This window comes from Podarcis erhardii (genome assembly GCF_964252035.2).
Source record: "Podarcis erhardii genome assembly, chromosome: 4".
Taxonomy (NCBI): Eukaryota; Metazoa; Chordata; class Lepidosauria; order Squamata; family Lacertidae; genus Podarcis; species Podarcis erhardii.
Genome location: NC_138508.1, coordinates 30,368,159 through 30,381,295, shown reverse-complemented (window position 1 = coordinate 30,381,295; position 13,137 = coordinate 30,368,159). Strand labels below are relative to the sequence as shown.

The following is a 13,137-nucleotide window of genomic DNA, read 5'->3' as shown; positions in this document are numbered from 1 at the left end:
AATCCTTACAAGCAAAGTCTTGATCCTTCAAGCACTTATGCTTGGATGCATTTTAATGCAGAAAGCCACCAGCTATGCACATTTAAGGTCTACCTATAGTCAGAACACAAATAAGAAATGTTCTTGGCCCTGAGCAAACCCGGGTAACATGTAGGGCTTATTTGCATCACCCGTGTTTTCCAGGGTTCACATGTTCAATTGCCAGTCATCTGTTGTCAAAAAATCAAGTTATAAACCTGCAAATGTGAACAGGGGAAACTGCCTTGTAAGAGATCAGTCTATTTCTCCAGCTCGTCTTGTGTCTGACCAGAAGTGGCTTCCTGGGGTCCTAGGTGGAGGCTCATTCACATCATCTGCTACCTGATCCTTTTAACTGGTGATGCTCAAGGTTGGACCTGGGACCTGCTGTGTGCAAAGCTTGTGGTCTACCGCCGTGCTATCAGACCTCCCATAAGATCAAAGCCTTAGCCTTAATGTGGTCTTTATTTTTATTTTTTAAAATGGTTATAATCAAAGATAAATCCAGCCACTTTTGACAGACAAGTTCACATGCTATGAACATCTGTCCCCTGCCATCCATACACATTGGTGTGTTAAATCCTTACTCCTTGCTTGCCTGGCTGGTGTTCATCTTTGGAAACTGGAACAGTGTGGATAACTTGTACAAATACTAATCCCTCTTATGTGGAGACTGGTTCAGTTACTGTGGCCATTTCCCATGCAAACAGACCAGTATGAGCTGAAAAGACCTGCTTTTCTGTATCGCAACTCATTCAGCTGGCAGCAGATCTTCATGGTTTCAAACAGCCTTCTGAGCCCAACCAGATGTCAGTTGAACCAGGGGTCTTTTGCATGTGGTTTACCATTTAGCTAAGGCCTAACTCTCCCAAAAAGATGGTTCAGGCACACACTGATAAAGAAGCATATCTACAAGATAGACACCAAGTAGTTCAGTGGTCATTTCCTCTTCCCTGGGGACACTTGGAAATTGTATTTCTGCAAGAAGGCTGAGACCCTCTAATAGATGAGTTTCTGTACTGTGTCAGACTAGAATTACCAAGATTCTTTGGGAAAGACGTGATACTGTGCAGGGCCGGATTTAGGTTTGATGAGGCCCTAAGCTACTGAAGGTAATGAAGGTCCAGCTGTCCTTTGTCAACAAAAAATGGTCACTGTTTTTTGTGTTTATGTCACTGTTTGTTTTATATATATATAGCATATATTCATGGACCTAATAGGTATCTAAAGCCATTTGCACATAACAAAATATGTATTTTATCAAAGTAATTATTGAACTGAAATACAATTAAGAAGAAGTATATTAATAGTGAAATTTGGGGGTGGGGCAAGAGAGTGGGGTCCTAAGCTGTAGCTTGTTTAGCTTATACGTACATCCGGCACTGATACTGGGTATCACACAACTGATATAAATTTAGACTGTAGCTATGCCTGGTATGAAATACCTTAGATACACATTACAGAAAATGTTTATTATATAAAAAGCAAAGGTAGCTATAAGGGGGGGGGGCCTCCAAAATCCACAGTTGACCAATACCTTTATCAGATTCAGGACCTACTAAAATGTCACAAAATTGTGGCAAGCTTCCAGGTTCCAAAGAACTCTTCATCAGTGTAGGTGCTGCAACAAGATAGGGGGTGCACATGAGGAAGAATAAAAACCAAAACAAGGACATATATTAGGCTGGATGTTGTTGCCATGAGGTCAGCTTGTACACTTTGTTAGAAGATTGTAGGCTGAACAAGTCCCTCCTTTGTGCTACAAATATCAGGTTTGGTTTTGGTTTTTTTAAAGGGGCCCCTGACCATTAGGTCCAGTCGTGACTGACTCTGGGGTTGCGGCTCTCATCTCGCTTTATTGGCCGAAGGAGCCAGCGTACAGTTTCCAGGTCATGTGGCCAGCATGACTAAGCCGCTTCTGGCAAACCAGAGCAGCGCATGTAAACGCTGTTTACCTTCCCGCCGGAGCAGTACCTATTTATCTACTTGCACTTTAACATGCTTTCAAACTGCTAGGTTGGCAGGAGCAAGGACCGAGCAACGGAAGCTCACCCCGTCGCAGGGATTCGAACTGCCCACCTTCCAATCAGCAAGCCCTAGGCTCTGTGGTTTAACCCACAGCGCCACCACTTGAATTCTGGGATAAAGGGGTAGGAACCATTTCCTCCTGGTGGCATGGGGGTGTGGTTTGGAAAGGGCCCTGGCTCAGGGAAAGCACGTTTTGCATCCAGAAGGTCCCATGCTTGTGAAAACCCTGTGATTTGTATAAGTGAAAAACAAACAAACAAAAAACACACCCAGTTGGGCAACCCCTTGAAAAATAGCCCAATGAGGAGTGAGCAGTGGAATGTAGTGTGTCAGTTGGAACAGAAAACCGTGACATGTGGGGTGTAGGAGGAGAGGAATTCATGTCTGCTGGGAGCAACGACTGACTAGATAGCACTTTTAGAAAGGAGCTTGCACCACAACTATTTGTTGCAGGCCCCACTTGTTTTGTACAATCCAGAGGAGCTGAATCATTTCCATCATTCACTCATTCATCCACTAGCCAATCCCATTGATGGCGCTCTATAGTTTGTGAGTCGGCTGACCATCTAACAATGATATAAAAAGACTCCTCTGTAGAGTAGGTGGAATTTGTCATGGGGTGGTCATCCACACCACCACTGATTTAACCAGTAAGGCAGCTGTTCAACTAGCAAATAACCCCTACCACCCTCTACCAGCCACACAGCCTGTTGCCCATAGTCTTTCCTGTGTAACCTGCTGTGGAAGGCACCCTCTTGACACCCGTGAAGCAGGACTCCGTTTGGCCAGTTTCTGTATGTGGAGCAGAGAGGGAGGATGCCATCTTGTACATTGCCTCAGGCAAGAATATGTTTTTGGCCGACTGTGCTGTTAGGAGATAAAAAGGTAAAGGGACCCCTGACCATTAGGTCCAGTCATGACCGACTCTGGGGTTGTGGCGCTCATCCCGCTTTATTGGCTGAGGGAGCCGGCGTACAGCTTCCGGGTCATGTGGCCAGCATGACTAAGCCTCTTCTGGAGAACCAGAGCAGTGCACCGAAACGCCATTTATGAGAGGCTAATTAGCATGGGAAGGTGACAGTATTTAATCCAGAGCAAAAGAACTAAACCAGTGGACTATGTGCACATAGAAACATTAATCTGAAGCAGCGCTTGTATTCATTATTAGCATGTGCATATCTGTTTCTACAGGGATGCCAGACTGCAGTCCGCCTGCCTAGAAGCTGGTATCCCTAAGAGCGTAAGCAGAGCCCTGCTGCACCAAAGGCCCCATCTAGTCCAGCAGCATCCTGTTCTTGCCTGTAGGCAGTATCCTGTTCTTCCCTATAGGGTGCTCCTACACCACCCTGGCAGATTCTGTGGGTTGGTCAGGAAAAAGTGTGCTGCATTTGTTCCCACACACCATTCCTAATATTGCAGGATCACTTTTGAAAAGAGATAGGGAGAGAGGGAAACAAAACTTCTCCATAGAAGAGAGAGGGAGGGGGAAAAAACTTTTCTCAAAGTCAGGCTTTGGCCTCCACACTTTTAAAAAAGCCGTTGCCTCTCTTCGCATGCTCAAGAGGCATAGGTGCCAACTCCTAGAGCCCTTCGCCCCACTCCCCATAAAATACTGGAGAGGGTCACCCTCTCTCCAAATTGATGGGCATTGCCGTTCAAATGGTGTGTGTGCCGCGTATTGTGATTTTGTGGGGCAAGTCCCCCCCTCCACAAAAAACCATTTTATTCAAGTGGGCACCCCTGCCCAGAGGCACTATTTAGTGTCTCGTCCCAATGAATAAGACACTAGGGGGCAGGTAAGCCCCACCCCACATAACTGATCACATAATGGGGCGCACCCACACTATTTGAATAGCCCATCAACTTTGGGGGGACCAGCCCCCTCAAATATTTTGCTGGGGGGGGGAGGGACCTTGGCCCCTAGGAGGTGACTTCTATGCTTCCCACGTTCCAGACGGATTATAACTTCCTCTTTGAGCCTGTAAGACAGAGGCGGGCTCCCTCCCTTCCGGCGCCTTCTGCAGCCTCCGGGCCGCTACCATCCCCAGCAGCGGAGGGCGGGGCAGGGCGGTGTCGGCGGGAACAGCGCCGCCCTCTGGGCAGAGGCCGCGCTCGCGCTTCGCCCAGCCCGAAGAGCCGCATTTCCAGGAGGGCCGGGCTAAGAATGCAAATGAGCCCCGTAAGCGGCTGAAGGGAGAAGAAAGGCGAAGCGGTTGCAGGAGCGACTCAGCCGCCGCGTTAGCCAGCCAGCCAGCCAGCCCGCCCGCCAGCCCGCCCGCGAGGCAGCAGGAAGGGTGCCCGGGAGGGGAGCCGCCACAAAGCCAGCCAGCCGAGCCCTTCCCTCAGGCAGCCGCAGCCGCCAAGCTCCGTGCGAGAGCAGGACGGCGCTGCTGCTGCTGCTGCTGCTCGTGGCCGCCGAGCTGGGCTTTGTCTGCTGAGAGACGCCGGTGGTACCCACCCCCTTTGCGCCAAGCCAGCCAGCCAGCCTGCCAGCCCGCGCAACTGCCTGAGCTTGTGGGGAAGGCGAGAAGGGACGCTGCGCGATTTGCAAGGCACAGGTAAGCGCTGCGCAAAGGAGAAGCTCCTCGCCCGCCCGCCCGCCCGCCCGCCTTTCTCGGGGAGGGGGACGCATTTTCGCTTGCCTCCCCCCGCCCCCGCCGACTCTGTCCCTGTAATGCAAAAAAAGAAAGGTCCTGGCTGTCAAAAGCGTGTGTGCCTCCCCCTCCCCAGCACACACCTCTCCCCATTGTCTTGGGATGAGCATCTTGGAAGGATGCGGGTTGGGTTAGGTAGGGGGCTGCTCCGGGGCTCGCTCTCTCTTTCTCTTTCCCCTAAGCAACCCCTTTCCTGCTTTGCCAAATTGGGGAGCTCTGCGATTTTTTTTGCACCATTTTGGGCTGCTTGGCTACAGCTGAGATGGGGAGGAGGAGGTTCCCTCTCTGTCTAGGGGAGAAGGCGCCTGTCATTGTGTGGAAGCAGAGGCAAAACGCCCCCCCCCCTTCCCTCCCCTTTAACCGGCTCCTTTGGGCTTTCTCTTGCCTCATTTGGCCACAGGCACTAGGGAAATTCTGTATTCTACATTTTTTTTTAAAAAAAAAAGAATCCTGATATCCAGTCCACTTGCTTTGAGCATGCCGGGGAGACACCTTTATTTCATGCATTGATAGCTACAGTGGTGTGGTTTTTTTGGAAAACGTGCAGGCGGAGACAGGGACAACGTGCCCCATCTGCTAACATGGGGGCAGATGGTGTCACCTCTTTTCTTTTGGAGAGAGAGAGAAAATGAAGAAAGGAAATAGACAAATATATGGGCAGGGTGATTCTCTTTTGAAGTCCATTATCATCTGTGCATTGAGGTGTTCCACGTGGCTTATTATTCTATATTAATCACTTGAGCCACATTTTAAAGGATGCCTTTTTATTTTTTTTTTAAAAGCCCATTATGTAACTGAGGATGGTAGCTTTTCCTAATGACTGGCCAAACGGAGCCTATTGTTCAGTCTTCTCTGAATGATTTGTATATTGATTTGTGGCATGTATTTGGGGCTGTGTTTGATTGCTTTGTGGAACTCTCCACCCGCATTTGCAGTGCCGCCTTCCTGCATTCGATGAATGTGGTGTGCATGGTAGGGGCATGAAGGTCTTAGCTGGGCGTGTTCCATTATACAGCAGCTTGCAATTAGGGTCTGCAAAGTGATTTATTGCCTACAAATTTTAATTGTTAGGCTGTCGCCCTTAAACTGTTTATTCTGAGCTGTGTGTGTGTGTGTCTATGGACCTTCTCTGGATTAAGTGGCTTGAGAGCTGTGGCCTATTCCTCATGATGGACACACAGAATTTGGGGCGGGGGTGGCAGTAGTTGGTGTGACATGGCCATGCTGTGATTGAAAGGCATCACATTTCCTCTTTAAAGCTTCCTATTGAAGTAAAATTATTCATGCTGGGTCAGAGCATCTCCTAAACATTCTTCAATTTTTTTCTGTAATTTTTAAAAATTTGCGTTTAATCTTCTGCAGGATTCTGCTAGTTCCCACCACTGTGTTTCCCCTATGCAGTCAGGCTCACACGTTCAGATGCAAGGCTATTCTTCTGTGGCCTTTCATGTATAATACTAGGACGGTACCAGGCTGTTTTGTATAAATCTGCACTTTGGAGTTTAAAATTTGGAGTTTGCTTTGAAAATGCTGGTGTCTGATCTTGGGCCTAAACTGGTCCTCTATCATGCTTTCAAATGCCACATCGTGGCTGTGATTAGATGTTATCATCATCTGTGATTAGACAGGATTTCAAACTTGTAGCTCTATTTTTTTTGGTAAACAAATGTGTTCCATAACTTGCAAATTCTAAGGTGGATAATCTCCATAACATGGGATGTTCATGCTAAGTAGATGTGAACTGTGAGCTATAAGAAGTCTGGAATAAGAGCACCACCTGTTCAGGAGGCATATGTTCAACTTTGAAGCCCACCAGCACACGTTTAAGGATCACTCTGAGATGCAGAGATTGCTAGTTTTAAAAAGTATTTAGACAAATTCATGGAGAACAGGCCTATCGGTAGCTATTAGCAATGATGGCAAAATAGAACCTCCATGTTCAGGGGCACTGCACCTGTGATTGCAACATGCTAGAGACCACCAGCAGAGGAGGATTACTGCCTTCATACTTTGCTTCTGAGTTTCTCAGAAGCACCTGGCTAGCCACTCTTGAATGCAAGAAGGGGTTTCCATGCATTGAAAGGGCAATGGGGCCACACTACCAGCCTCACCTTTAACCCCGTTCAGCTCTCCAGTCCCACTCCTCAGTGTCCACACATTGAGTGTGGTTGTCTGTAGTTGGCAAGCCTGCTTTCATAGATCCTTGCATGTATAGGCTTCCATTCCTAATGGAAACATCCATGGATGTTGGGGTGGAGTAGGACCAGTGGGACCCCCTCCTTCAGCATGTAGAGCCCCCACTCTTGTGAATAATGAATCAATGTGGCTTGGACAGGGCTCTGATTTGATCTAGCAGCCCTACACCTGTGTTCCTTATTTACCTGTATGCTAAAAGTTGAGGTGGGATGCATGCCAATCTAGTTTTAAACGTGGGCCCAGGGCACTACTGGTATGTCTTTGGTACATCGAAACCTGTAGCCTTGAGCACAATGATGTGGAACCAGGTCCTGTTGAAATCTGAGGGTCTTTCAAAGAAACACATTAAGTTTCCCAAACTACTGATAGCTTTTCTCCTCTCCCTACCACTCCCACCCCCAATAAATAGCTGTCACCTAATGATTAGTGATATAGCCTGCCTGGTTCTGCTATTTTCCTTTCTTTATGGGAAATCAATGTGATGGATAAGACACTTTTAAATTAGGTTTGTATATTTGTGCTATAAATACATTTTGCTGTGCTTTATTTTTGCAACTTTTTAAAAGAGCTGCAAGTGTAGGCTACAGCTGTAAACAAAATGATTGATTCCTGGATTTATTTATTTAACAAGCAAGGCTTTACATAGCTGGGAAGATGGCATTCTCAAAATGCCTTAAATAGATCCTGGGGGAAAGACGGTTGTATAATAAAATGATTGCAATGTTTTAATATATGTACTGTATTAGGAACATGTTTGTTTCATTTTGGACAGAATCCTGACATCATTTTTAATTGTCCTGTATGTTTTGACATCAGTCAATTCATTTTATGATTCTGAAGCTGTCAACTGGGCAGCAGTTTATGCTAATCCAAATTCTTATAATTCCTTCTCATTTCAAGGGGAAAAATACCAGTGGTGGCTAGTACTTTTGAAGGTTTAAACATAAAAGATTAGCTCATTTATAGCCCTTTTATTATAGATAGGGACTTCTGGTTCTTCTTTTTGTATCCTCCAGCTTAATCCTGCGCTTGCCTACTCAGAAGTAAATCCCATGATGCATAGGCCCAATGTACTCATGCAGTAGAATCAAATGCTAAGATTTTTATGGATTATACAACTTCAGGCTGCAAATGAGGAACCTTTCTGAATGCATCCCCCACCCCCCAATGACAATGAGCCCTCCTTATATGTAAAAAATGCAGTGCACCAGCGAGAAGGATTTAACTTAGGCTTTGCTAGGGATGGGCAAGAAATTCAGTTCAGTTTGCACTTAAAGCAAACCTGCCTACATTTGCACTTTTAAAAACAATATATGAAAATGAAACACAGCCATACTTTGAAATTTGCACTTCTCTGAATTTTGCAGTACAGTTCTCCCAACAAGTAATGTATACAAAGATGTATATTTTAGGGTAAGGTATGCATGAAAATGCATATTTGAATGGAAATAACATACAAAATGCATTAGATCAGGATAAATTGATTAGCAAAAATGTGTACATTAGGCAAAAATGCGTACAAAATATGTATGCTAGGAGAAATTAGCCCTGAAATACTGGTGGATTCTTATGGGATTTTCACAGACTGATGTGGAAATATGGAGAACAGAATTTATGAGTGGAACAATGAGAAACTGGGAGAATCAAAGTCAAAAATTCCCCCAATCCCAGGCTTTACCCTCGTATGGTATATTTTTAGATGGTGCTATTATTTTTCCATAAAGGTGACACAGCGTTCCCACCTGCTGTCTGAATTGGTACAGTCCAGGAAAAGTTTATCACCTGATACTGTTGCATATGTAGTTGGACCTTACATCCTAGTATGTTAGGCTTATTTATTTATTTATTTATTACATTTACATGTCCTGCTCAAAGTGCATGGTTCTCCTGCTTCCCCATTTTGTCCTCATAAACCCTTGTGGAGTAGGTTAGGTTGAGAGATAGTGACTGGCCCAAGGTTGTCAAGGGTGGGGTTCACCAATGTGTCCTGTTGGTACAAGTCTTTCTGCTTACACAATAGAACTTTCTTCCTGCATATACCCCACACCCTTCCTAAATTTTCTCCAAGGGATTGTGGAAGAGCCCAGGACAGATTTAGGGGGCACTCCTGAGAAGGAAAGGTGGAGAATGTTCTCCTGTGCAAGTAGAAACGTTCACATAATTGCCAAGTGCCCCGGAAAAAACAGGACATCCTGTTTTTTCTTGTGAGGTCATGGTGGCCATTTTGGGCACCATGATCTCACATATTCTCATATTGTTCTCTTGTCCTGAAAAGGTGCCTTTTTTGGACTGAGAGCGAGGCACTGGTCACGTCACGCACCCAGGAATGCATCCTGGAAGATGCACGTTCAGGTTTTGGGTCTGAAAAAGTTGGACGGTGTTTATTCATGTAGCACTGCTTTGGATAAACCCTCAAATGAGGCTCATTCATGGCTGAGTGGGAATTTGTCCCTATGGCTCTCCCTTCTGAAGACTGAAGCATTACTCTAGTATTATTTCTGTACCCTGGGAGGAATAGGCAAGTGAAACCCTGTAGGACATACATTTGCTTTGCCAGGGCTTTACCCTGGGGCCTGTACCTCCCTATGGAGAAGAGCTGCAGCTCAGTGCTGGAGCACCAACCTTCCATGCAAAAGTTCCCAGGTTTAATCCCTGGTATCTCCATGTAGGAGCGGGAAAGATCCCTGTCTGAAATCCTAGGGAGCTGCTGCCAGTTAGATTGCACTGATCTGGACAGCATCTATTACAAGTGTTCTCGGACTGTGGCCCATGGACTGCCAGTGGTCTGCAAGATTCATTCAGGTGGTCTCTGGCATGTCTGCATTAACTATTCATATTGATTTTGAATGCATTTTTATTGCTTCTTTTATTTCTTATATTGTATTTTGTTGCATTAGAGGTTGAAGTCCACAGAACTCAAATGGTAATAAAATACAATATGAGAAATAAAAGAAGCAATAAAAGTATAATTAAAAATCATACTGCTTCTTGCACAGCACATTACAGTCAGTACAACAGGCAGAAAAATGGTTAAGTGGTCTGCCAAGGCCATTTTCAAGTGGTCCCAGGGGGAAAACCTCTGATCTAGATAATGATGAATGAGGTAGCCCAATAACCTAACTTGGTATAGGATAACAATGCTTTTTTGGGGTAGTCTCCACTCCCTTCATATGTTTGCCTGCATTTTCAAGGAAATGGGGCGGGGGCTTTATATACTGTGAGCCTTATATAGGCTACCATTCTTCTATGACTGTCTTTGCTTTAAATCAGGGATGGGGAACCATTTTCAAAGGCCAAAGGCAACATTCCTTACTTGGCACCCTTCTAGGAACCATATACCAGTGGTGGGCAGAGCTGTGAAAGATGATTATGCAGATTCATGAAGGGTAAGGCTGTCACCGGCTTCCAACCATGATGGCTATGTTCTCCTACCATGGTTGGAGGCAGGATGCTTCTCAATACCAATTGCTGGGAGTCACAGGTGGCGAGAGAGAGAGCTGTTGCACCGAGGCCCTCCTGATGTGGTTTCCTGTAGGCATCTGGTTGGCCACTGAGAACAGGATGCTTGACTAGATGGGTCCCTGGCCTGATGGAGGTGGAGGCAAAATTGGGCAGAGCAATGAAGGGAGTTTATAAGTGGGGCATCACAATTGAGAAGACAGTCACTACCCACCTCGCTCCAGATAAAAGGGACACCTGTAGGAGTACCTTCAAAGATGACCTCAGTATACATGCAGGTTGAGATGGGAGTAAATTTTCATTTAGTGAGATAAGAATGGAGATAGCTAACAGGCTTGGGATCTGCAAATGCATGGCAACTGTGAACTGGTCTAGGCAGAGTTGTCTCTGACCCACAGGCTGTTTGCCATGAAAACAGTTTGAACTGTCAGTGAACCTAGATGGCAACAAACAGAAGCAACCCTTGATCTAAGACAGCCTTTGCTAAATTTATGCGCAGGCTAGGGCTGATGGGAGCTGTAGTCCAAAACATCTGGAGGGCACCAAGTTGGCAAAGTCTGCCCTAAGACAACTTTAAAAATAATAATTAACCTCAGCCTATAGATTTCCAGATAAGGCTGCAATTCTGTATACTGGGGTGGGGAACCTATGGCCTTTCAGATATCGCTGGACTACAACTCCCATCATACCTGATCAGTGGCCATACTGGCCAACAAAATCTAGAGCAGGAGTGGGAAATTTTTGGCTCTCCGGAGGTTACAGAACCACAGCTCTTATCAGCCTTAGCAGAAATGGCCAATGTCCAGGGCAAATGAACATCTGGAGGGCCAAAGGGTCCCCTTTCTTTACATAGTTCCCTGGGAGTAAGTCTCGACAGAGTTTCCTTCTGAGTAGACATGCATAGGACTGCACTGCCAGCTATCTACTCTTGAGCATGCTTTCATTGGTCCTGCATATGTTTTACTGCAAAACCGCACTGCTGGATTATGCCCCAGTCCTGAATTGAATGCGCTAGATCTTGAAAGACTCACTTTCTTGGTGATTAGGTTCTCCATTAAAGTCTGGGGAAATTGTGGCAAATCCACAAGTCCATTAAATTGGAGAATAAGTCTGGAATCGCAGCAGCACCTGAGTAAAATCTGTATCTTGATTGTGCTGAGCAGAGTTGTGCTTAAGTCCTTTCTAGTAGGCTTGATAGAGTCTCATTTAGCAAGAATCTCAGCTACTGCTGGTAATACAACAGAAAGTAACTCAAGGCTCACTGAGGTGCAGACAGGCACCTTTTTTGTGTGTATGTGCTTGGGAGACAGAGCAAACATTTTATTTATTTTAATAAAAATGCAAGATTGGTTGTTAAGCCAATAATGAATAAAGAATGACCCTCCACCCTGTTTTTATGTGCTATCTAATGTAAAATAGCCTGTTCCATTCCCTTGCTTAGCTGGTGCCTGGTAGCCCATGCCTTTCTATAGTAAGCTAAATCCTCTTACAAGGGCCACACATAATGTCCGTTCCTTACTTGCGAGAAGACTATAATTTTACTGTGTATCTTAATTATGGGTAGCTGTATTTTTTCAATTGGTTTTATTCTTATTATTTTGCTATTGGCTTGGTATTACGTCTTGAAGTGGAAGGCAGTATATAATTTCAGTTATAATAATAATATTAGTGGTAATAATAACGTGGCAGTCTCTGGAACTCCCTGCCCATTGATATTATGCACTTATTGTTTCTGATGCCTGCTAAAAACATTTTTTGATTAGGCAAGCCTACTCAGACATGAATTTTAATTATATGCATTTATTTTATCTTTTTTTTTTAATCAATTGGCTTTTATCTATATTCTGATAATTTTATTATGTCTACTTTTTAAAAAGTCTGTTTTTTATGGCTGCTTTTAATGAATATTTTATAACATTTTCTACAAGCCACTTTCAGAGTTTTTCTTTAATTGCCATTAAGCAGTGTATAAATATTCTTGCAGTGCGGGAAGAGTTGGCCAAATTCAGGTTGGTTGTAGCAGAGCCCTAAATCCTCGGTGTTTTAATATGGTTGCTGCATAATTACAGTGCATATTGATCAGTCTCTGCCACGTCTGCTCTCTCGCCCCTTCCAGATTAACTTTCCAAGATGTCCTTTGGGAGAGATATGGAGCTGGAACACTTTGACGAGCGCGACAAAGCACAGCGCTACAGCCGAGGGTCGCGGGTGAACGGCCTGCCTAGCCCGACCCACAGTGCCCACTGCAGCTTCTACCGCACCCGCACCCTACAGACCCTCAGCTCCGAGAAGAAAGCCAAGAAAGTCCGCTTCTATCGCAACGGGGACCGCTATTTCAAAGGGATTGTATATGCCATCTCTCCTGACCGGTTTAGATCTTTCGAGGCCCTGCTGGCTGATCTGACTCGGACTCTCTCTGATAATGTCAATCTGCCCCAGGGTGTGAGAACAATCTATACCATTGATGGAGTCAGGAAGATTACCACCTTAGACCAGCTGGTGGAAGGTCAGTATAATAATAATAATAATAATAATAATAATAATAATAATAATAATAAATTAATTTATTATTTATACCCTGCCCACTCAGGGTGGCTCCCAACAGGACACTAAAAACAGAATAAAACCTCAAACACTAATAACGTCCCTAAACAGGGCTGCCTTCAGATGTCTTTCAAAAGTCAGATAGTTGTTTATTTCCTTGACATCTGATGGGAGGGCGTTCCACAGGGCAGACACCACCACCGAGAAAGCCCTCTGCCTGGTTCCCTGTAACCTCGCT

General features: G+C 45.2%; 1 protein-coding gene across 4 annotated transcripts in view; it reads left to right on the top strand.

The window, feature by feature from the left end:
• Positions 1-4,197: 4,197 nt before the first annotated feature.
• The window catches only part of DCLK1 (doublecortin like kinase 1), a 208,010-nt gene continuing 199,070 nt past the window's right edge, over positions 4,198-13,137 (top strand). For 2 of the 4 annotated variants that reach the window (XM_081860334.1, XM_081860336.1), the window contains exons 1-2: positions 4,200-4,604; positions 12,472-12,861. In XM_081860334.1, coding sequence (XP_081716460.1) covers positions 12,486-12,861 — 376 coding nt within the window. In that variant the 5' untranslated portion in view covers positions 4,200-4,604; positions 12,472-12,485. Of the gene's footprint in view, positions 4,605-12,471; positions 12,862-13,137 lie in introns of all 4 variants that reach the window. The other 2 variants (XM_081860338.1, XM_081860335.1) reach the window with 2 other exon arrangements.